This window comes from Salmo salar, chromosome ssa10 (genome assembly GCF_905237065.1).
Source record: "Salmo salar chromosome ssa10, Ssal_v3.1, whole genome shotgun sequence".
Classification (NCBI taxonomy): domain Eukaryota; kingdom Metazoa; phylum Chordata; class Actinopteri; order Salmoniformes; family Salmonidae; genus Salmo; species Salmo salar.
In genome coordinates this window covers 9,090,293-9,113,312 of record NC_059451.1, presented here as the reverse complement: position 1 = coordinate 9,113,312, position 23,020 = coordinate 9,090,293, and the positions used below count along the sequence as shown (strand labels likewise).

The 23,020-nt window shown below is 40.6% G+C and overlaps 1 protein-coding gene across 4 annotated transcripts in view; it reads right to left on the bottom strand.

Moving 5' to 3' along the window:
• The window catches only part of LOC106613481 (nuclear receptor subfamily 5 group A member 2), a 101,324-nt gene extending 80,726 nt beyond the window's left edge, over positions 1-20,598 (bottom strand). Inside the window, exons 1-4 of one of the 4 annotated variants that reach the window (XM_014215753.2) lie at positions 20,298-20,598; positions 8,165-8,296; positions 5,467-5,585; positions 3,010-3,151 (exon numbers count right to left, since the gene is read on the bottom strand). In XM_014215753.2, the coding sequence (XP_014071228.1) occupies positions 3,010-3,151; positions 5,467-5,585; positions 8,165-8,296; positions 20,298-20,364 (460 nt within the window). In that variant the 5' untranslated portion in view covers positions 20,365-20,598. Of the gene's footprint in view, positions 1-3,009; positions 3,152-5,466; positions 5,586-5,849; positions 5,950-8,164; positions 8,326-20,297 lie in introns of those variants that run through there. The other 3 variants (XM_045687281.1, XM_014215755.2, XM_014215754.2) reach the window with 3 other exon arrangements.
• Positions 20,599-23,020: the final 2,422 nt, after the last annotated feature.

Below are 23,020 nucleotides of genomic sequence, written 5' to 3'. Positions count from 1 at the left end.
TTAACTATTAATGACTCAGAGCAACAGGGTAATTAATAAGCTGAAAATTAATAGTCGGCCCTTTTGGGAAAACACAATTAGGTCTGAACCTGGGACTCACATCATGAATACTGGAGCATTTTTGATAGCAGTTTTTTTCTCTCTTCCACCCTCCTTGTGTCTAATTAAACAAGGTTATTTACATGCATGTTGTACAGATTAATCTGGGATGGGGTTGGGGAGAGGATGGGGCATTAGCTGGGGGATTGGGGGTTAGGGCTAGCTGAGGTTGGGATTGGGGTTTCATACTGGGGAGCATACTGTACTGTATAAGGCAGGAGCTGAGGTATAAGGCTGGGGCAGGGGCTGTGGTATAAGTTTAGAGTATAGGACTGTAGTATAAGGCTGGGGCTTAGGTACAAACACACAGACACACACTCTACACTCCATCCCGGGCCCGGCCCGCCGCGGCACAAAGGGCTCTGCTTATGGTCTGATTTATGAGTGTTTAATATACAGGAATATTAAGTGAGCGTAGGTGAGGATCCCTGTCGGGCAGCAGCATATTAATGGCTCCCCTGGCCAGGTTCTGACACCCTGTTTGTCATGTCTGCCCGGTTCCCACTCTGGATGCGCGCTACCCCACGCACACACATGAATACCTATGATACCTATGCATAAGTAATGGGACAGGAGTCTGGCTTCCGTTCCTTCGGCAGGTAGAAAGGGAAACAAGACAGGGCAGGGAGAAAGGGAGGAGAAAAAAAAGGAGGACGGAGGGAAAACACAAACACACAGGAGACAATTCCGTTTATCTGTGTGGAAATATTAGGATTCGGGCAGGGGTTCAATCAAACCTGCACTGCGGAAAAAAGAAGTTATGTTTTTCCTTAACAGTGATATTGAATGTTACAGTGAGAATCTAAATAGGATAATATGTTTTGTTTAAATGACTGAATAGTACTTACCATAAAGTATATGCTTAAATAAATATATGTTTTTTAGGCCTAGAAGCATGAGATTTTTCAGCAGTGTGCTATTAGTGCATGCATTGTGCGGGTGATTGAATCCTACTCTTGATACCTGGGACAGGCATCTTGCGAGGCTCTTGGATGACAGTAGCTATTTACTGACAATTTAGCGTTGGGCAATAAAACAGGAATAAACTATTCCCACCATACTTAACAAAGTAAATTATCCAAATTAGATGAATTACGGATATTAGTAAGTATGGTACATTTTAACACTAATATGTTTTAAAACATGTTTTAACACTCAGAAATGTTAACTCATATTAACACTCGTCAATGTTAAAATACCCTTGCCAATGCACCTTTTCCAAGGGAAAAGAAGAGTGTAATCTGTACATTGCTCATTCACACTCAACAGGAAAGACACAACAACAGGAAAAGTGAATCTGAAATCAGATCATGAGCCCCGACCACACATTAGGCCAAAGGTAAACTATTTGTCATGCGCATAAATACACAACAAAAGGATATCTCACGGCGGCATAATGACTCCTTTTCCTCCAGGATAGATAGGCGTCACCATGCTTTTATCAGTCCAGATAACAGGGACTGAATCTCTCTATGGCAGACATGTCAGACTCAGGATACTGTCTGTGTCACCATTATTTACAGCCCCAGCCCAACACTGTAGTGGATATTGACTAGGTCTATTGACTTATCGGTAGACAGGAACAACTTCCGACAAGCAAAACAAACCCCAAAATTATCCTACCTTTAAAAATGGATTTAACTGCAATTCGCCAATTTTTTCTTTTAAAAAATCAGGCCAAAATGAAGGACTGAATGGGTCTAGCTGTAAACACCTTTTTTGGTCCGTCTGAATATATTTATAATATATTTATGTGTTTACTGGAAAGCTGTGTCTGGAAGATCAGGATTCTAGCTCTGTGCTCTTTACAGGTTGTGGCAACTCTCCACACTGCCTCCCTGCCTGTCCACCCGCCTGCCTGGCTCTGCCCCTGGGCTGAAGTAGACAGAGCGCTGCAGGGCCCCTCCGCCCAGCTGCTAGCGTATGAAAACAAATCACGTCGTAGTAAGCTGTAAAATGACAGGCGTGGAAATTCTGCCCCGCGGCCATTCACAATTAATAGTAATTAAAACCACACTCCTGCGGGCTAAGAGGAAAAGACTCCAAAAAAAGAACTGTTATCTTAAAAACGCTTAAAAGTACACATGAATATGGGATGGTTTTATGAAGATTGTGGTTCAACAAGGAAAGGTTTAGGCTAAAGACTGAGGGCCCAGTAGATATGAGTGTCAGGGGTAAGACAAGCCAATGCTGCTTTTCACTTCTCGCCCCTCTGTGTACCAGCAGGACATGTTTTGGATTATTTCTACAGAGTAGGTTGAATTTGGCCCTCATCATTGATACAGGGTCAGATATTTGTTCATTCCCCTAATCCTAACCTGGTAAAAGTTAGGATTGGGGTAGGAGTATCTCATCCTCCATCTGTGGTTTAGGGAAACTTCTACATCAACCTATGTCTATACAACAACAATAGAAACATTTGAAAACCTTAGGTGATACCAATTCAAACGTGTTTGTTTTTCCTTTGCCCCAAAACATCCACATAACAGTTTTGTTTGAATATGGCCGTAACGTTCCAATTAACTCTAGGGATATCAAAGATAGTGGACTGGAGAATTTCCACATCTTTACTGATTATTTGGGTGCCCATGCTAAATTCCCACTCCAATAAGCGTGGTCTGTGCACCAGACTCTGAGCTCAAATTGTATTTGTTTTCTTTCAAATACTTTAGCTGGGTGTGACTGAAGTCGCCTGGCGCAATGGAACCGATGGAGTAGTCCCAAAAGTGCAAAACCCGAACATCTGACACTCTGCACAATTCGATCAAAGTCCTCAAAGTTTTTGAAAGAGAAACAAATACTACTTGAACACAAGTCTGTCATGCACTGACGTAAGTCAAACCCTGACCCTAACTATACTATGACCTTGTCTTACTGCTTCATAATCTCATTAACAAGAGCTGTCCTTACCTTCCAGCTTCATGCCGACGGTAAGGCACTTCTGGAAGCGGCAGTAAGGGCAGCGTTTTCTTTGTGTCTTGTCGATGGCGCAGCTCTGGTTCTCTATACATGTGTATCGCTTGTTGTTCTGAACCGTGCGCTTGAAGAAGCCCTGTGGAAAGGCAAGAATTAAGATGTCAACACTTATGACCCCAACGTTTGTAATTGCTCTATTCACACACACACATACTAGAGCGTGCCGCACACACACACTTAGGCATACAATGGGAAGCAATCACAGGCACAGGCATATACACAGTGATGTGAACACTAAAGGAATCACAGAATGGAAGCACAGAAAACACATCCAAACAACCAAAACTATATTCACACAAAACAAATATACTTGTGTGTGCATGATAAACGGACTACTTATACACATAATTGCAGCCATAAATACAAATAAATGATCCCAAACAGACACACAAACACACACAAATAAAACATTTATTGATACCAGCTCCTGTTCATGATAATGATATGAGAGTTGGGCTTCACAGTTCAATGTCTGGTACTGAATTAAACTGAACTGAATAGTGAAAATGCTGATATCAAATGATAGCAAATGATAGCAAACCCCAAATCTGATATAGTCTACTTGTTATAACACATACTAATTCTTATTCTTATGTGATTAACATAGTAACATCACCCTACTACTTTTCAGTGCTAATGATGAATTGTTACTCACATGAAAGTAATAATTTTCCTCATACATAAATATGTTCTTTGGGTAAGTGATGAGACATATGCATGAATACAAATCCTATGTTACTTATACTTGAATTAGTGTTTGATGAAAAGTATAGAATATACTTCTGTTCTCATTGTGAGTTTAAACATAGAGTGTTAATACAATATTATGAGTCACATCATCAAATAGGTGTTCAGTATTTTCATGAAGCAACCTGTTGCAATTCCAGCCAAATATACCTTGGTATTCACACTTACACGGCCCTATGAAGACTTCAGAATTGACTTGTAAAATCTCCTCTATCTATCTCTCAACTTAATTATTCAAAAATATGAGTGTTAGAGTAAAAAATCCAATAAATTAGATCCATAATTTACAGTTCCGGGATTACACCGTTCTACCTGCACCATTGAATTAATTTTCAGAAGCAGCAGGAAAAATCTAATGGGGAAAAGGTATTAACGTATTCCCGATCCATACCAGCAGGAGAATCCCCTAAACCTGCCCATTTAAAAGTAAAACGATCAATATTTCCCCAAATTCCAAACATGGATTTAATGTACAATCGCGATGCAGGCTCGTGACATGGAAATAAAACCGCACTAGACTAGAAACTAGACACAGTGGACAGTCTACTGATTTGAGCCAGACAAACATGCGTCAACGTAATTTCCCCCCCCACACACACACACACAAAAAAATCCGTTGAGTATACCGCGCGTTCTATAAACAACGTAAGACCCAAACTAGAGCGTGGACACCAACAACTGAATTTGCGTAAAGCCGCAAGATTTCAACGTCCAGGTTGTCCCAACTTCTCGTTTGTGTTCTGTGTACAGTATGCGGCCTATGATGAATTTGTGTGTCTGTACACTGTATCTGTGTCTTTATCCAAATCGACACTTTTCCCACAGCTTCTGTGTCTAACAGCGGTTATGGGAAGAGCCTAATGCAGACCAGTTAAAATGTACAGTATTTCACTCATTTTCAAGTCAGTAATTGTGTGTGCGTGTGTGTGAGCGTGCATGCATCCTGCTTGCCTGCGCGTGTGTATGTGTGCATGCTTGTGTCCGCTTGCATGTGCCTATGTACGTGTGTATATGCGCATGTGTGTCTGTACAGGTTTAAAGCAGACTAACACTGTATTACTTTGTGTGCGTTTAGACACGAGTCCTGATACTACCCTTCTCAGACCCACGGCAGTGTGGGTAGACTGGTGAGAAACGATTAAAAAAAGCTCCAAACCCAATCTTTTTCCAGTCCAAAACGCACAGCTTCCGTTAAAATAACTACACAGTACAACAAAAACGACACCCCAAATCTGTTTAGAACTGTGCTGGTAGAACATTTGCCACAGTTTATCGCAAATACAAGATGATTTCGCTGAAGACACTCATTTGAGATCTCATTTAAAGCAATGTTGCTATTGAAGGTATCCTCAAAGCAAACGTAACATCTCATGGTCAGAAAACGGATTAAATCTATAACACCTGTTTTAAATTATGCCAGCATAAGCAGAAATATGTACCGCATACACAGAACGGATAGCTATACACAAATTGACATTAGAGATTAACATTTTAAAAAATACGACTAAAGTAGGCTACTTGAAACTTCATTAGACAAACAAATGTAGGAGTTAGCTCCTTATAGGCTATGTTCAAGAGAGTCACAGATAGACAATCTGATGAAAGGGTAGAAAAGGGGTAGGAAAAAAAAAAACAAGACCAAACCTTGCAGCTTTCGCAGGTGAGCAGCCCATAGTGGTATCCAGAAACCTTGTCGCCACAAACCGGACACATCTCATCCAAGTCTTCGTCATACGAGTAGTCCATCATTTTATAGTGGGGGGCTGCAATAGATAAAATACACACATGAGCACACAAAGAAGACTGTTTAATTTGAAAGACCAACTCTGCCTAATGCAGTCATCTTTAACGTATACATCTGAATAACTTTACAATGACCTTAGGTTATGGAATATTTTTTGGACATCCATAAAATGTTCAATATATGTTTTATTTGTATTTTAAAGCTTTCACAAAAAAAGGACATTTCACAAAACTATCATTTTTGAAGGGATAATGTTATTTGATGGAGCTGAAAGAAAATATACCTCTGTATCCCTCTTTGCAGCACTCACTCTTGCTCGCCAGTCGCAGACAGGGCAAACATATGAAACTGAGCTTCATAAATATTCATGATTTTAAGTTGTGAATTCATCCGGGAAATGGTAAAATAGAGTAAGGGATTCGAGGAGAAAATGTTACCGCCCACAGACAAATGAAGACATACAGTGTAACCTTTCGCTCTAACAGGCGAAATAAAAATACAAAACTGATTCTGAAATTGAACTTACAAATGCTCTCATTGAATCGCTATTGTTCCTATCTGCTGTAGCCTGTATGTGTAGGCCTACATTTGTATTGACTTTCCATTAGCCACTGCTTTAGCCTACATTTTACGGGCATGAATGCCGAAGGCAATAGTTGCATTGATGAGCGGATATATGACAGTGCTAAGCAAACTGCTGAACTGACATTTACAATGGTTACAAAATGATTTATTGTTCTTATAAAAAGTGGCAAACATCAAACAGAAAAATCCCAATGAATTCAAGAGCAGACTGGAAAACGGGCAAATTATTTCCCTACATTAGAATATATATAAAATAATGTAGGCTAACTTTCAATTGCAATTGCATCTTTCTGCCCGTGCCTGCTGATTTCTTTCTCCGTTGACCCTTTGATCCCGCAGCGTTTATAAGCGCTGAATATTAAGTTGAAAGGCAACAAGTCCTCTTGTGTTTTGAAAGTTCTGCAGTGCACTTTAAACCCCCAAAAACTTTTAATAGAGAGTTAACTGATAATGTAGCCTATTACTTACTATATTACAAACATATCTGCCTGTACGAAAACTCCCTTAGATAGGAAAGTGTCAGGCCTCGTATTTTGATGACAGGAGAGCAGAACCCATGGATAGCCCAAGTTGTATGCGAACTCTGAGCCGTTTGGATTTTTGCCAAGTTCAGACAGCTTTTCTGTAACCTAAGGATATCACCCAAGCTATCGAATCTTACTTATGGTCTCTTATGCACGTGCAGCCTCAAAACTATATCCAGCTAATATGTAGATTTTAAAAACATATGTTTAAATGAATTGGAGAGAGGCATTTGCTTGTGCACTCACACAGAGAAACTACCCGTGCAAAATGAAACAGAAAGTCACAATAGAAATTCTAGCCCTTTATTCCTTGAGGTTTGTGTTCCATTATCAGGTGTTTAAAAACAAAATCAATGCCACATGAGACTTGATTTTAAATAAAATGTAAATGTACAATTGGCAAAATGAAAGGGATTTACAGATATTAATTCGAGAGGCCTGCAGAGAACTCTTTTTTTCGATGAGAATTTGAGTTATCTTATTTCCATAGCTTATTCAACTTTGGGAAATTCAAGCAAGCACTAGTCTAGAATTATGAGAAGGAACAGCAAAACTAAATTGCCACAACGGGTTATAGGTGACAGTTTGTAAACTAAACAAAAATGTATCCAAGTAAAATGTATCTAAGCCAACTGGGTATTTTTCAATCATTGCATAGGCCTACTTTTTTCCGAATTTTTGTTTTGTTTTAGGACTATTCCTACTCTGACACAAAGACTGGACTATATGATTTCCATGCTCGCATTTGCATTCTGGAGTAAAGATTCTACACGTATCACTCTTTTTTATATCAACTTTTGACTTTTGACAGAAACGTGACGTTAACTAAAATATTTTATCCAGAATAAAACAGCTATTTTGATATCACTGACTTAATAATTAAGCATGGTACTGAAATCGAGGTTTAAAAGATAATAGCCCAGAGTTAGTGACATTTTGGGAATTCCAATTTTTCAGGATTCAATAACTGCTGGCGAATCAGATCATGCATATTACGCAAATTGTAGATATCGGGTGAGCTTCTGGGTGGTTTACTCATTAGCCTAGTAAAATACCATCAGATGACTTTGGCTATATGATAGATAAACTGTGGCCTTTAATTTCATAATATGTCGGAATAAAAAACAATGAATTAAACCGAATGATATCTGACAGTGAATATTGGGATTTTAATGAATTCATAGATTGCACAATGCAATCATGTGGCATGCACTATTTGGAGAAAGTCGGTGATAGCAACGCTGATTAATTCGCAAGTGCAACATCTTGACCGTCCCTGCATACACCCTGATGTCGTTGCACAATGCATGATCAGCAAATACGTGAACTATGAGAGAGGCAAGCGCGAGAGGCAAGATGAGTTTGTTGTCTTATTCTGTCTAACACTGCCAGGTCTTTCGCCTGGTATTGTGCACAAATGACACGACTCGTGATTGTGATAAGGCACATGCGGTCTACAATATTGCGTACATCGATCTCAATCTCTTACCTTGCATATTCCTTTGCATGTGCCCCTGTTCTCCATGCGATCGAACGAGTCCCAAAGATTCCGTGTCGGCTTTGGGCAGCATGACAGCTCCGCTGGGCTGAGCGGGAGACTCAGCTCCGTCCGGTGGACCACCTGGACGGGAGAGGGTCACCACAGGTTCTCTCACACACACACCAGAGAAAAGTGACTTCCCAAATCCCGCGCGCTCACTGTGTGGCTCAACTGCAGCGGGCTCGGGTTAAACTGACATTGTATGTCTAGGCTACATACCCAGTGGGTAGCCTGCAACGGCGGCCCAATGTAAATTAATTCTGAATAGTGCTCTTGCGTAAATTGCAATACGGAGCAATGCCGCTGAACCTAGAAAATGAGCATGGTTTCGCCGCGAAGTTGAGGAGTGGAGCGCACTGATTTCGAGTTCTCTCTCTCTCTAGCTCTGTCTGTGATGAAAATAACAAATCTACCCGGGCAACGATACATCTATACGCTGGCCTTTCCACGTCTTTTGACAAGGGTCTTGAAAGTGTAGTTAGCGAACTGTAAGGAACTTTCGGGCTGGATGGCAAAGACTGTCACGCCGGCCCCTCCTTCGCGTAAGGTTGGACTCGGTCTATCTGTGATGTAGTGGGATGTGAAGTTCAGTCCTATCCTTGCTGCTTTGTTTACTCCACACTGACACCGCTGCCTCGCGCCAATCAGGGGCTCATGCACTCTGACATCACACCGTTAGCTCCAATCGCGTGCGGAGATAGGCGACATCACTTCTAACCGGTTTTCCACGCACTGTCTAAATCACAGCTGTTTATACAGTTTATGATGGACTTAATAAAAGCAGTGGGATAACAAGGAAATAAACGAAGGTGAATGTTAAAATAAAACGAGCTTAGACACAGAGGAGCGGAAGACAAATAGCTTACACAATGAGGTACAGTATGATAATAGTAATCAGTTATAACTTATTCGTTCTAATTAGGGTTTTTATAAGGAACAGGTATCCGATAAATTAATGGAAAACTATGCGCGCAAACGTGCCATTTTACTGAGACCAAATGCCATGTTCGTTTTACCCTTGTATGTATGAATTCTAAAATATTGTCTATATCCATCCGATGCAATTGTGACAAAACTGTACATTTGACCCAAATTTTCCTTGTTTTAGGCTAATATCCCAAAACATATTGCCATGTCTTTGGCAAAATATTTGCATTTTTAAAAGTAGCAAAGTTATAATATGCTATATTGCTAAAGGCGACATTTATTTGCGTTTTTTAAATAGGCTACCAAACGTTCTCAATTACTTGTATAAATGATCTAATTTCTCTCCTTAATATTTACAGAAATCAATACAGGACGGGAAATATCAATTCATGTAGGCCTATACTTTAAACCCCAATGTGCTGTCATTACTCAAAACTTTTGAGGAAACCTGTTGTGTTTAATATATCTGAGTACCAGAGGAGGCTGGTGGGAGGAGCTATAGGAGGACGGGCTGTAATGGCTGGAATGGAATTAATGGAATGCTATCAAACATATCAAACATCCGGCTTCTTCACCTGCGGGATCGTCTTGAGACCAGCCACCCGGACAGCTGATGAAACTGAGTATTTCTGTCTGTAATTAAGCCCTTTTGTGGGGAAAAACTAATTCTGATTGACTGGGCCTAGCTCCCCAGTGGGTGGGCCTATGTCCTCCCAGGCCCACCCATGGCTGCACCCCTGCCCAGTCATGTGAAATCCATAGATTAGGGCCTAATTCATTTATTTCAATTGACTGATTTCCTTATATGAAGTGTAACTCAGTAAAATCTTGAAATTGTTGCATCTTGCTTTTATATTTTTGTTCAGTGCATAAATAGCTCTCTAAAATATGCAATGACTGGCATGACGAGGGAAACTGATGATACACTACCCAATTTCAAAATTGCACCTTGTGCATTCTACTGTTACAACTTGCAAGAGTAAGTTGATGTGACTTCTCATTTAGCTATTGTTATACTTACTTTTCATTGAATTAGTTTCAGTGGCATGTATTCATGAATGCCAAGGGAAGCCAGTCATTTTTAAATAAATAAATAAACATACAAAATAATTACTCTTTTAATGTATCTTTTACAGCGGCCCTTTATCTCTGTATGTATAGCCCATCTTTACTGTGGCTAAAAAGAGAATGACATTGTTGCCACCCATAGCATTGAATGCGAGGGAAGCCAGTGAGCACTTGGCCTCCCTTGATACAAAAAGTATAAAATAATGACCAATCAGCGTTTAACTAAACTGAGTAAGCTCAGCTGTGAATGGTCCAGGCGCACCAAAAAAAAAGTGTCAAGGGAAGCCAGTTTGAATTTGGCTTCACACCAATCACATCACATTAGAAGCCAAACGTCATTGACAGAAAACTTGAATTGTTGCATCTTGTTGTGTCATTTTCCTCCGGTGGCTAGATAGCTAGCTAAAATCATCCCTTTCCTAAATTAGCCATGGATGGAAATAGGGATTTGGAGTTGTGGGTTTACTTAATTCTCCGTACTGGCCAATGATTATAACGGCTATTCTGATCCAACCATAAATTCATACATTGTGCCCCTGGCTTGAGAGTATGGAAGTTCAACATGTAGCTAGATGTAGTAACGTTAGGCTAATGTTAACTAGCTGGCCTGGTTCATCATTGCCCATGAAAGGAAGTTAGGCTAGTGAGCAAGGATTTTAGTCAGGTAGCCGAGGACAACAAAAACTAAAAGCGTATCTGACAGGGTCATAGACCGTTTAGGCAACATGAAAGAGGAGGATGGCATTGGCGTTTCTCTACAAGTAGGGTGAGTCAACATGTTTTTCTACTTGCACGCATGCATGCACACACAGAGAAATAAGTACAATGGGAAGCCACATCATATTTAGCTTACGTTGATTGGACTATATCGTTTTTGGTATCTTTTAGTTGTCAATGTATTAGACTAAGCATAGGTGATTAGATTATGTTGAGAAAAAAGAAGGAACCCGCACACTGCTCTTGATAGTATCACTCTTTCTTTCATCTCTCCTTCCAGTTCTCTGCTGCCAATGACTGGAACGAACTACAAAAATTTCTGAAACTGGAAACACTTATCTCCCTCACTAGCTTTATTAAGCACCAGCTGTCAGAGCAGCTCACAGATCACTGCACCTGTACATAGCCCATCTATAATTTAGCCCAAACAACTACCTCTTCCCCTACTGTATTTATTTATTTATTTATTTATTTTGCTCCTTTGCACCCCATTATTTCTATTTCTACTTTGCACTTTCTTCCACTACAAATCTACCATTCCAGTGTTTTACTTGCTATATTGTATTTACTTTGCCACCATGGCCTTTTTTTGCCTTTACCTCCCTTATCTCACGTCATTTGCTCACATTGTATATAGACTTATTTTTCTACTGTATTATGTTTGTTTTACTCCATGTGTAACTCTGTGTTGTTGTATGTGTCGAACTGCTTTGCTTTATCTTGGCCAGGTTGGAATTGTAAATGAGAACTTGTCCTCAACTTGCCTACCTGGTTAAATAAAGGTGAAATAAAAATTGTAAAAATAAAAATAATAAGCTTTACGTGTCGGCCTCATGGCCTTCGTCAGGGCTTTATGTTATGTTAAAATGGTTGTGGAATAGTGGAGGCAGCGCCTGTTTTCTTTGAAACTCCGGTTCTAATCAATAGTTGTTAAGTAGTCTGAAAATGTTGGAAACATTAACTTGCTTGACCATGGTGTAGGTCATGTAACTGTTTGTTACATGCAATATGTTTTGTGGACTTCACCGGACAGACAATGCTCTCCGGTTTTGTGGTGAAACAAAGGTTTGGTTGAATGTATTCTGCCACTGTGTCTTCTTATTGCCTCGGCTTTAGGCCTATACAGTGAGGGGAAAAAGTATTTGATCCCTTGATGATTTTGTACGTTTGCCCACTGACAAGGAAATGATCAGTCTATAATTTTAATGGTAGGTTTATTTGAACAGTGAGAGACAGAATAACAACAAAAAAATCCAGAAAAACGCATGTCAAAAATGTTATAAAATGATTTGCATTTTAATGAGGGAAATAAGTATTTGACCCCTCTGCAAAACATGACTTAGTACTTGGTGGCAAAACCCTTGTTGTCAATCACAGAGGTCAGATGTTTCTTGTAGTTGGCCACCAGGTTTGCACACATCTCAGGAGTGATTTTGTCCCACTCCTCTTCGCAGATCTTCTCCAAGTCATTAAGGTTTCGAGGCTGACGTTTGGCAACTCGAACCTTAAGCTCCCTCCACAGATTTTCTATGGGATTAAGGTCTGGAGACTGGCTAGGCCACTACAGGACCTTAATGTGCTTCTTCTTGAGCCACTCCTTTGTTGCCTTCGCCGTGTGTTTTGGGTCATTGTCATGCTGGAATACCCATCCACGACCCATTTTCAATGCCCTGGCTGAGGGAAGGAGGTTCTCACCCAAGATTTGACGGTACATGGCCCCGTCCATCATCCCTTTGATGCGGTGAAGTTGCACTGTCCCCTTAGCAGAAAAACACCCCCAAAGCATAATGTTTCCACCTCCATGTTTGACGGTGGGGATGGTGTTCTTGGGGTCATAGGCAGCATTCCTCCTCCTCCAAACACGGTGAGTTGAGTTGATGCCAAAGAGCTCCGTTTTGGTCTCATCTGACCACAACACTTTCACCCAGTTGTCCTCTGAATCATTCATATGTTCATTGGCGAACTTCATACGGGCATGTATATGTGCTTTCTTGAGCAGGGGGACCTTGCGGGCGCTGCAGGATTTCAGTCCTTCACGGCGTAGTGTGTTACCAATTGTTTTCTTGGTGACTATGGTCCCAGCTGCCTTGAGATCATTGACAAGATTCTCCCGTGTAGTTCTGGGCTGATTCCTCACCGTTCTCATGATCACTGCAACTCCACGAGGTGAGATCTTGCATGGAGCCCCAGGCCGAGGGAGATTGACAGTTCTTTTGTGTTTCTTCCATTTGCGAATAATCTCACCAACTGTTGTCACCTTCTCACCAAGCTGCTTGGCGATGGTCTTGTAGCCCATTTCCAGCCTTGTGTAGGTCTACAATCTTGTCCCTGACATCCTTGGAGAGCTCTTTGGTCTTGGCCATGATGGAGAGTTTGGAATCTGATTGATTGATTGCTTCTGTGGACAGGTGTCTTTTATACAGGTAACAAACTGAGATTAGGAGCACTCCCTTTAAGAGTGTGCTTCTAATCTCAGCTCGTTACCTGAATAAAAGACACCTGGGAGCCAGAAATCTTTCTGATTGAGAGGGGGTCAAATACTTGTTTCCCTCATTAAAATGCAAATGAATTTATACAATTTTTGACATACGTTTTTCAGTTTTTTTTGTTGTTATTCTGTCTCCCACTGTTCAAATAAACCTACCATTAAAATTATAGACTGATCATTTCTTTGTCAGTGGGCAAACGTACAAAATCAGCAAGGGATCAAATACTTTTTTCCCTCACTGTATATCACGGTGCCAAGGCGTATGAACTATTAGGTTATTGCGCAAACAACACAATTATCACAACACATAGGTTGTAATATGGCTTTTTTTTCCTGACTTGGCTTCCCCAGAAATGTTACCCAAGCACCGCAACTGCTGAGTTCAACTTACTAGAAGGATTTGAGTTAAACATGACTTGCGGTTTAAAGTGTAGGCATAACGAGAAGAGGCAACATTAGCGACATGGACCATTGAATTAAAACAACAGAAGGAAAATCAGGATTTGTGTGTGTTAAAATAGGCAAATAAGACATTAGGGTATTTTCACACGCATGCATGCACTCACAAACACACACACACACATTTTTATTTTAGGTTTTGGCTCTGCGGAAACCAACATAATCCAGTCTTATTGAAAAATTACGCACAGCAGTCCTAGACGCAAATTATTACATATCAAAGGTCAACTCGAGACACACTGTATCTGAGAGGTCCTAAGGCGCACTGTGCACGCACATGCATTTACATATACACATACCACACACACACACACACACACACACACACACACACACACACACACACACACACACACACACACACACACACACACACACACACACACACACACACACACACACACACACACACACACACACAAAACTGCTTGGAGTAACCCTGGATTGTGAACTGTCATGGTCAAAACAGGTTGATACTACAGTAGCTAAGATGGGGAGAAGTCTGTTCATAATAAAATGTTGCACTGCCTTTTTAACAACACTCACTATCAACCAGGCAGGTCATACAGGCTCTAGTTCTGTTGCACCTGGACTACTGTTCAGTCGTGTGGTCAGGTGCCACAAAGAGGGACATTGGAAAATTACAATTGGCTCAGAACAGGGCATCACGGCTGGCCCTTAAATATACACGGAGAGCTAACATTAATAATATGCATGTTAATCTCTCATGGCTCAAAGTGGAGGAGAGATTGACTTCATCATTGCTTGTTTATGTAATGTGATGACATGCTGAATGCACCGAGGTGTCTGTTTAAACTACTAGCACACAGATCGGACACCCATGCATACCCCACAAGACATGCCCCCAAAGTTCTCTTCACAATCCTAAAGTCAAGAACAGACTATGGGAGATGCACAGTACTACATAGAGCCATGGATACATGGAACTCTATTTCAAATAAAATAAAATACATTTTATTGGTCCCATACACATGGTTAGCAGATGTTATTGCGAGTGTAGCGAAATGCTTGTGCTTCTAGTTCCAACAGTGCAGTAATATCTAACAAGTAATCTTAACAATTCCACAACAACTACCTAATACATACAAATCTAAGTAAAGGGATGGAATAAGAACATATACAGTACTGTTCAAAAGTTTGGGGTCAATTAGAAATGTCCTTGTTTTGAAAGAAAAGCAATTTTTTGTGTATTAAAATAACATAAAATTGATCAGAAACACAGTGTAGACATTGTTAATGTTGTAAATGACTATTGTAGCTGGAAACGACAGATTTTTTTATGGAATATCTACATAGGCGTACAGAGGCCCATTATCAGCAACCATCACTCCTGTGTTCCATTGGAACACTGCGTTAGCTAATCCAAGTTTATCATTTTAAAAGGCTAATTGGTCATTAGAAAACCCTTTTGCAATTATGTTAGCACAGCTGAAAACTGTTGTCCTGATTAAAGAAGCAATACAACTGGCCTTCTTTAGACTAGTTGAGTATCTGGAGCATCAGCATTTGTGGGTTTGATTACAGGCTCAAAATGGCTAGAAACAAAGAACTTTCTTCTAAAACTCGTCAGTTTATTCTTGTTCTGAGAAATGAAGGCTATTCCATGCGAGAAATTTCCAAGAAACTGAAGATCTCGTACACAGCTGTGTACTACTCCCTTCACAGAACAGCGCAAACTGGCTCTAACCAGAATAGAAAGAGGAGTCGTAGGCCCCGGTGCACAACTGAGCAAGAGGACATTAGAGTGTCTAAAAGGCCAGCATCCCGGAGTTGCCTCTTCACTGTTGACGTTGAGACTGGTGTTTTGCGGGTACTATTTAATGAAGCTGCCAGTTGAGGACTTGTGAGACATCCAGCTACAATAGTCATTTACAACTTAATAATGTCTGCACTGTATTTCTGATCAATTTGATGTTATTTTAATGGACAAAAAATTAGCTTTTCTTTCAAAAACAAGGACATTTCTAAGTGACCACAAACTTTTGAACGGTAGAGTACATATAAATATATGGACGAGTGATGACTGAGCGGCAAAGGCAAGATGCAATAGATGTTATAAAAATACAGTATATACATATGGGATGAGTAATGCAAGATATGTAAACATTATTAAAGTGGCATAATTAAAGTGACTAGTGATCTATTTATTAAAGTGGCCAATGATTTCAAGTTTGTATGTAGGCAGCAACCTCTCTGTGCTAGGGACGGCTGTTTAACAGTCTAATGGTCTTTGAGATAGAAGCTATTTTTCAGTATCTCGTTCCCAGCTTTTATGCACCTGTACTGACCTCACCTTCTGGATGATAGCGGGGTGAACAGCAGTGGCTTGGGTGGTTGTTGTCCTTGATGATCTTTTTGGCCTTCCTGGGACAACGGGTGCTGCATGTGTCCTGGAGGGCAGGTAGTTTGCCCTCGGTAATGCATTGTGCAGACCGCACCACCCTCTGGAGAGTCCTGCGGTTGTGGGCGGTGCAGTTTCCGTACCAGGCGGTGATACAGCCCGACAGGATGCTCTCAATTGTGCATCTGTAAAAGTTTGTGAGTGTTTTAGGTGACTAGCCAAATTTCTTCAGCCTCCTTAGGTTGAAGAGACGCTGTTGCGCCTTCTTCACCACACTGTCTGTGTGGGTGGACCATTTCAGTTTGTCTGTGATATGTATGCCGCGGAACTTAAAAGGAGATGATCGTGGACTTCAGGAAACAGCAGAGGGAGCACCCCCCATCCACATCGACAGGACAGCAGTGGAGAAGGTGGAAAGTTTTGTTTTGTTGACGTTGAGTGAGAGGTTTTTTTCCTGACACCACTCTCGGAGGTCCGTCACCACCTCCCTGTAGGCTGTCTCGTCGTTGTTGGTGATCAAGCGCCTACTACTGTTGTGTCATCTGCAAACTTGATGATTGAGTTGGAGGTGTACATGGCCACGCAGTCATGGGTGAACAGGGAGTACAGGAGGGGGCTAAGCATGCACCCTTGTGGGGCCCTAGTGTTGAAGATCAGTGAAGTGGAGATGTTGTTTCCTACCTTCACCACCTGGGGGTGGCCCATCAGGAAGTCTTGGACCCAATTGCACAGGGTGAGGTTGAGACCCAGGGCCTCAAGCTTAATGATGAGCTTGGAGGGTACTATGGTGTTGAATGCTGAACTGTAGTCAATGAACAGCATTCTTACATAGATCCTCATTCTTACATACATCCTCTTGTCCAGATGGGATAGGGCAGTGTGATGGCGATTGCATTGTCTGTGGACCTATTGGGGCGGTATGCAAATTTGCCTTCTTGGGTACAGGAACAATGGAACAAAGTGGCCATCTCGAAGTATGTGGGGACAGTAGACTGGGATAGGGAGAGATTGAATATGTTCGTAAACACACCAGCCAGCTGGTCTGTGCATGCTAGATGTGTCTAGGGATGTTGTCTGGGCCGGCAGCCTTGCGAGGGTTAACAAGTTTAAATGTCTTACTCACGTTGGCCACAGAGAAGGAGAGGGAGAGCCCGCAGTTCTTGGTAGCGGGCCGTGTCGGTGGCACTGTATTATCCTGAAAGCGGGCAAAGAAGGTGTTTAGTTTGTCCGGAAGGAAGACCTCGGTGTCCGTGACGTGGCTGGTTTTCTTTTTGTAGTCCGTGAATGCCTGTAGACCCTGCCACATACGTCTCGTGTCTGAGCCGTTGAATTGCGACTCCACTTTGTCCCTATACCGACATTTCGCTTGTTTGATTGCCTTGCAGAGGGAATAACTACACTGTCTGTATTCGGCCATATTCCCAGTCATCTTTCCATGGTTAAATGCGGTGGTACGCGCTCTCAGTTTTGTGCGAATGCCGCCATCTGTCCACGGTTTCTGGGTAGGGTAGGTTTTAATAGTCACTCACTCACCTAATCAGCATATAAATCAATATTATTCTCTGAGGTTCCGCGGAACATGTTCCAGTCCGCGTGATCAAAACAATCTTGAATTTAATTGATTCCGATTGGTCAGACCAGCGTTCAATAGTTCTTGTCACGGGTACATCCTGTTTGACTTCCTGCCTATAGGACGGGTGGAGCAAAATGGAGTCATGGTCAGATTTGCCCGGGCGGGGGAGGGCCTTGTATGCATCCCGGAAGTTAGAGTAGCAATGATCCAGTGTATTCCCAGCACGAGTGCTACAATCAATATGCTGATAGACTTTAGGCAGCCTGTTCTCAAATATGCTTTTTTTAAATCTCCAGCTACAATAAATGCAGCCTACAGATATATATATATATATATATACATGGTTTCCAGTTTGCGTAGAGTCCAGTGAAGTTCCTTGAGGGCCGTCATGGTTTTCACATCAGGTAACTGATGCAAGCAGTAGAATAAGATTTAAAATACACCTTATGGAACAGCGGGGACTGTGAAGAGACACATACACAGGCACAGACACATATACACATGATAAGACACGCACTCTACACATACGTACACATGGATGTTGTATTGTAAATATGTGATAGTGGAGTAGTGGCCTAAGGGAACACACTAAATGTATTGGGTAAAGTGTTATGAAATGTAATATAATATTTTAAATTGTAAATAACTGGCTTAACACACACACACACACACACACACACACACACACACACACACACACACACACACACACACACACACACACACACACACACTGATTTCATTATACCCTATCCATAAGACATAATCTTTTAATTCAAATGTAATTCTCTTTTCATACATAAACTACAATTTAATAATTATTTCCAAACTATCAAATAGGCAATACTACTAATAATTGTTGCAATTATGGTGTTTTATCATTCTAAATAACATGAATTTTGTTGAATTTCTCATGCATATTGTTCATGCAGTGTAAAGGGGTTACTATGAATTTGACAGTAGCTTACAGGCAGCTTGATGGCAAGCAACATTCTGTATTTCATATTACAGCACACCTACTGTAATATAAATACGGTATCAAAGCAAGTACTGTGTAATGACACAGTACAATACCATAACATTGACTGGATTATACTTTAAAAAATAAATGCTACCGTAATCAAAATTAATTAATGAATAGATTAATTTCATAGTATTTTACTGTAATTACAAAGGATTGGTGCAAGCAGGTTGGCTTCTAGGTAAAGGGTTCACACATTACAGTATGTTCATGTATATTTGATGTTGTATATCACTTGCACTTATAGAGGCCTAAACAAAGGCTTCCAAGCTGGCAGCATCTACATGTTAAAATAGACCACAAGGACATGGCAAACTGCTCAACTATTTAAGGTTCAAGTCTTGCTGCCACTCCAATCTGTCCCCTATATAAATTGATGGGGCACTATAACCATATAGGAGTTAAATTGGTAAATTGGTATGTTAATGAGCCAGAAACAACAATACCATGCACCTGCTAGTGGTCAAAAAGTTTTGGCACTGCAAAGATACAGAATGGTACTGTACTATGTGGGGTGGAATTACAGTACTATTTGAAATACAGCAATTATTTCACCGCACACAACATTTTCCCACATTGCACCATTAATTTACAGTAAGCTGCAGTAAAACGTTTCAGAGTATTTTACGGTTGATAATACCCCAAATTACCATATCATTTATAGTCTTGATCATTTCCGAGCATAAGGCTACTCTGCATTTATTTCATCTAGAGAATTAACATTTAAACCGTACACTTGTACGTCTACAAGCACATCAAAATGTCAGAGCAAAGTTGTAAAACACAATAGCCTCATATAACACTTTGACTGTAAAGTGTTGGGCAACTCGTTTCAGCCAGATTGCTGGAATGTGTTTGCCTGTTATGTTCCGATTAGAATGCACCAATTATTTACTTTTAAAATCGACTAAACTTTGAATACTAAGCACTGTTGAAAAGCTCATCATCTTCTCTGATATTTTCCTGAAACAAATGCAAGCTGTAGCCTATCGATGATGATGCCCCGACTTGTTGCAATCGAGACCACACGTTGAAGTTACCTCATTTGCAACATATGTTAAATTCAGTTCCTGAAATTGACATTCCTTATCTTTAACACAAATGACAATTTTTTTGTATATAAAAACATAGCATTACATTGTATGAACATTTGCATTGTGTTGTTGTACCAAAAAAGAACAGTACATTGTATATAAGCACCCTAGTAATTAATACAATGCCTACATAAACTAATCTACAAGCCTAACATTACAGTTTAAGCCTAACATCAGAGGGAAAATGCCATGGCTGTTATTCAACAATGCAAATCAAAGTGGACAATCAAAAGGTTAATAGAGAAACATCAAAATAGGCGCTGAGTGCAGGAGTCTAATAAAGAAAGTAGGTATAGATGGCCTCTTGAAACATGGCACACTGCACCATACACTGTACACGGAGCCATGTTACAACACATTAGTCCCTACTCACCTGCACCAGTCAGGTCCTCTGTAGAGTTGCACTGGTCGCTCTCACTCTCAGGGCTGGAAGAAGACATGCTAGAGTCCCAATCCACAGCTCCAGAGAGAAAACACTGTTCTGGTTTGATCTAACTCCTAACAACAGCGATCGACACTCTTACCCTCTTTCATTCTGTGAGAATTAATTGGGACAATCAGAGCAATGAAGAGGGCTGAGACTTTAGGGGTTAAAAAGATTTAAAAAAGTTAGTGTCCACTTGCTCTGAAATGAAGTGAACTCGCCCTTGTGAACCTCCCTCCCTCTTGCTCTCTCTCCCTCTCGCTCTCCCTCCCTCCCTCCCTCCCTCCCTCCCTCCCTCCCTCCCTCCCTCCCTCCCTCCCTCCCTACTTTCAAACATCCCCCTTATACGCACACACAAATAGCCTGCCCCCCCCCCACCCCCCATCCAATCCATGTAGTGACCGGCGTTAAACTAGAGCAGCATCCTATCTCTGAAGCACTAATCAACAGTATTCAAACTGCTGGGCTGGGATTGGTCCTGGGGTGGTCAGGTGGTTGATAAGAGCCGGTTATAAAGTGACACAGATATGGGGTCACTGGCAGATCTTTGCTGGAATGATTAACGAGAGAGAGAGAGAGAGAGCGAGAGAGAGAGAGAGAGAGAGATGCAAACTTTGAACTAATTCCCCTCCACATTAGAGTTACATCTGTGTTCAGAAGTTTGGCTCTTTTACACTAAAATCACCCTTCCTTATCATGCCTAGTTTTTTTATTCACTGAGAGATGAATGTGTAACTTCAACTTTAATGTAATCCATGCATTGATGTCAATGCAAGAGTTGGGCACTCAAATTGTATTACAAGATAGGATTTCGGCCCTTTCGTGAATGTGGCTTGAGTTGTCTCTAAATGAAAGATGAAATACATCTCATTCTTACAAAGGTCGCACCTACTAAACTACGCCTCCAGTTTTCTGATTTAACCCGCTGGGTCATATCTTAATAACCCAGCGTCAACAGCTCTTTTTAAAGAAAACCACCCTACTAAGTGACCCAACACCTGCAACAAAGCAGTTGGATGAACCAAACAACCCATTTTATAAAGTGTGGCCAAAACTCAACAGCGCACACCACTCGTCAAAATTATAATTACAAAACACAATGACAAAATGCAAAAAATATCAAAATATCAAATAATCTACAAAATACTTACATTTTGAAATGAAATTAGTTGAATGCACTTACTGTAAGTTACTTTGGATAAGAGTGTCTGCTAAATGACCAAAATGTGAAATGTATATGTGAAAATGAACATACCAAAATGATCTGCAAAGCACACTAAGTATTATTATAATACTTTTTTTTCCGGGTCAGAGCTCATTAGGATAATACTCAGCATGCTTTGCAATTGTTAATGTTTCCATATATATTGATATTTTGTTCATTTAGCAGACGCTCTTATCAATGCAGGGTGATACCAATGCAGGGTGAAAGAGGGCCACGAAATGGTGAACCGCCATAGAAAATGGTATAGAAAAGTGTTTTGTATTTTGAATATACAAATTACAGCTCTCTAAAGTATTTTGTAACAAAATACATTGGAGTGTAGTGGGCCGGTCCGTCTTTAGGCCAGTGGGACTCTTAAGAAATGTTATAATGATTTTTGTGCAGAATTATCATAATTTGGCTAATGGTCTGCTGTCCCATTTCACACCGGCCCAAAATAGTTTAGTGGACTGGCCCATTTGGCCCTGGTGGGCTGGTGTATCAGGTCATCAGTCTGTCACAAGAGACTATATGGGATGACATGAAAACTAAAGTTTGTTTTTGTAAAGCCTCCCCCCAAAAGAATTCAGGCAGGGGCTGCCTTTTCTTCACCCCTAAGCTTCTGTGCAGGATTCTCTACTTTACGCACAGTCTCTGCCTTACTCGTAAAGAACCTCCCTTCACATTTCTCACTGTCAATCTTGAGTGATAATTCTTCAAGTTTACCAGTGAAACATCCATGCAGCATCTGCATAACAACCATTTGATCTCAATCAGTTTCATGGGGATATGCATTTAGATATTTCTGAGTTTTTGGCTACAGTTTCGAAGTAGCCTCCAGTGTTGTTTTGGATTATGTACAGTGAGCGAAAGCCTGTTATATTAAATAAAGTGCCCTTTAATATAGACCTCATGGAACATTCATTAAATCTAATATTGTTATATGAATATAGACTGGCTAAAGTGCCAAATATATGTTTTTCTAAGAATATTTTAACCCACTTAACCCCTACATTTTCCACATTTTTCACCATCATTGTAAAGCCCTAGTTATGTTCTTTCTTTGACAAAGTCATTTCTGGAGATGATTATTTATTTCATGTGATTAGTGATACATTTACGTCTGTCCCTCATTTTAAGGTCAACCCTGTTACATGAACTGAACTCTCATTTTAATATGAAACTATTCCTTTTGAAGTAATTTCTTTAAAATAAATATTGAACATATAATAGTCAAATCATAGTGTCAAAGCAGGTGAGCTGGTTTTGACTCTTTTTGGCCATTTTCTGGTGTTTTGTGGTTGAAAACTGTGCACGTTGAGCATAACTCTTCAATCCTGTTACCCATAGATAGATAAGCTAGAAATATTCTAACAATTAATTTTTTGGGGGGGAACTTGCATTCAATTGCCCCACCTTGTTACTATCACCAAGCTTCCATTCCCTCTGTCACAAGGGGATTTATGGC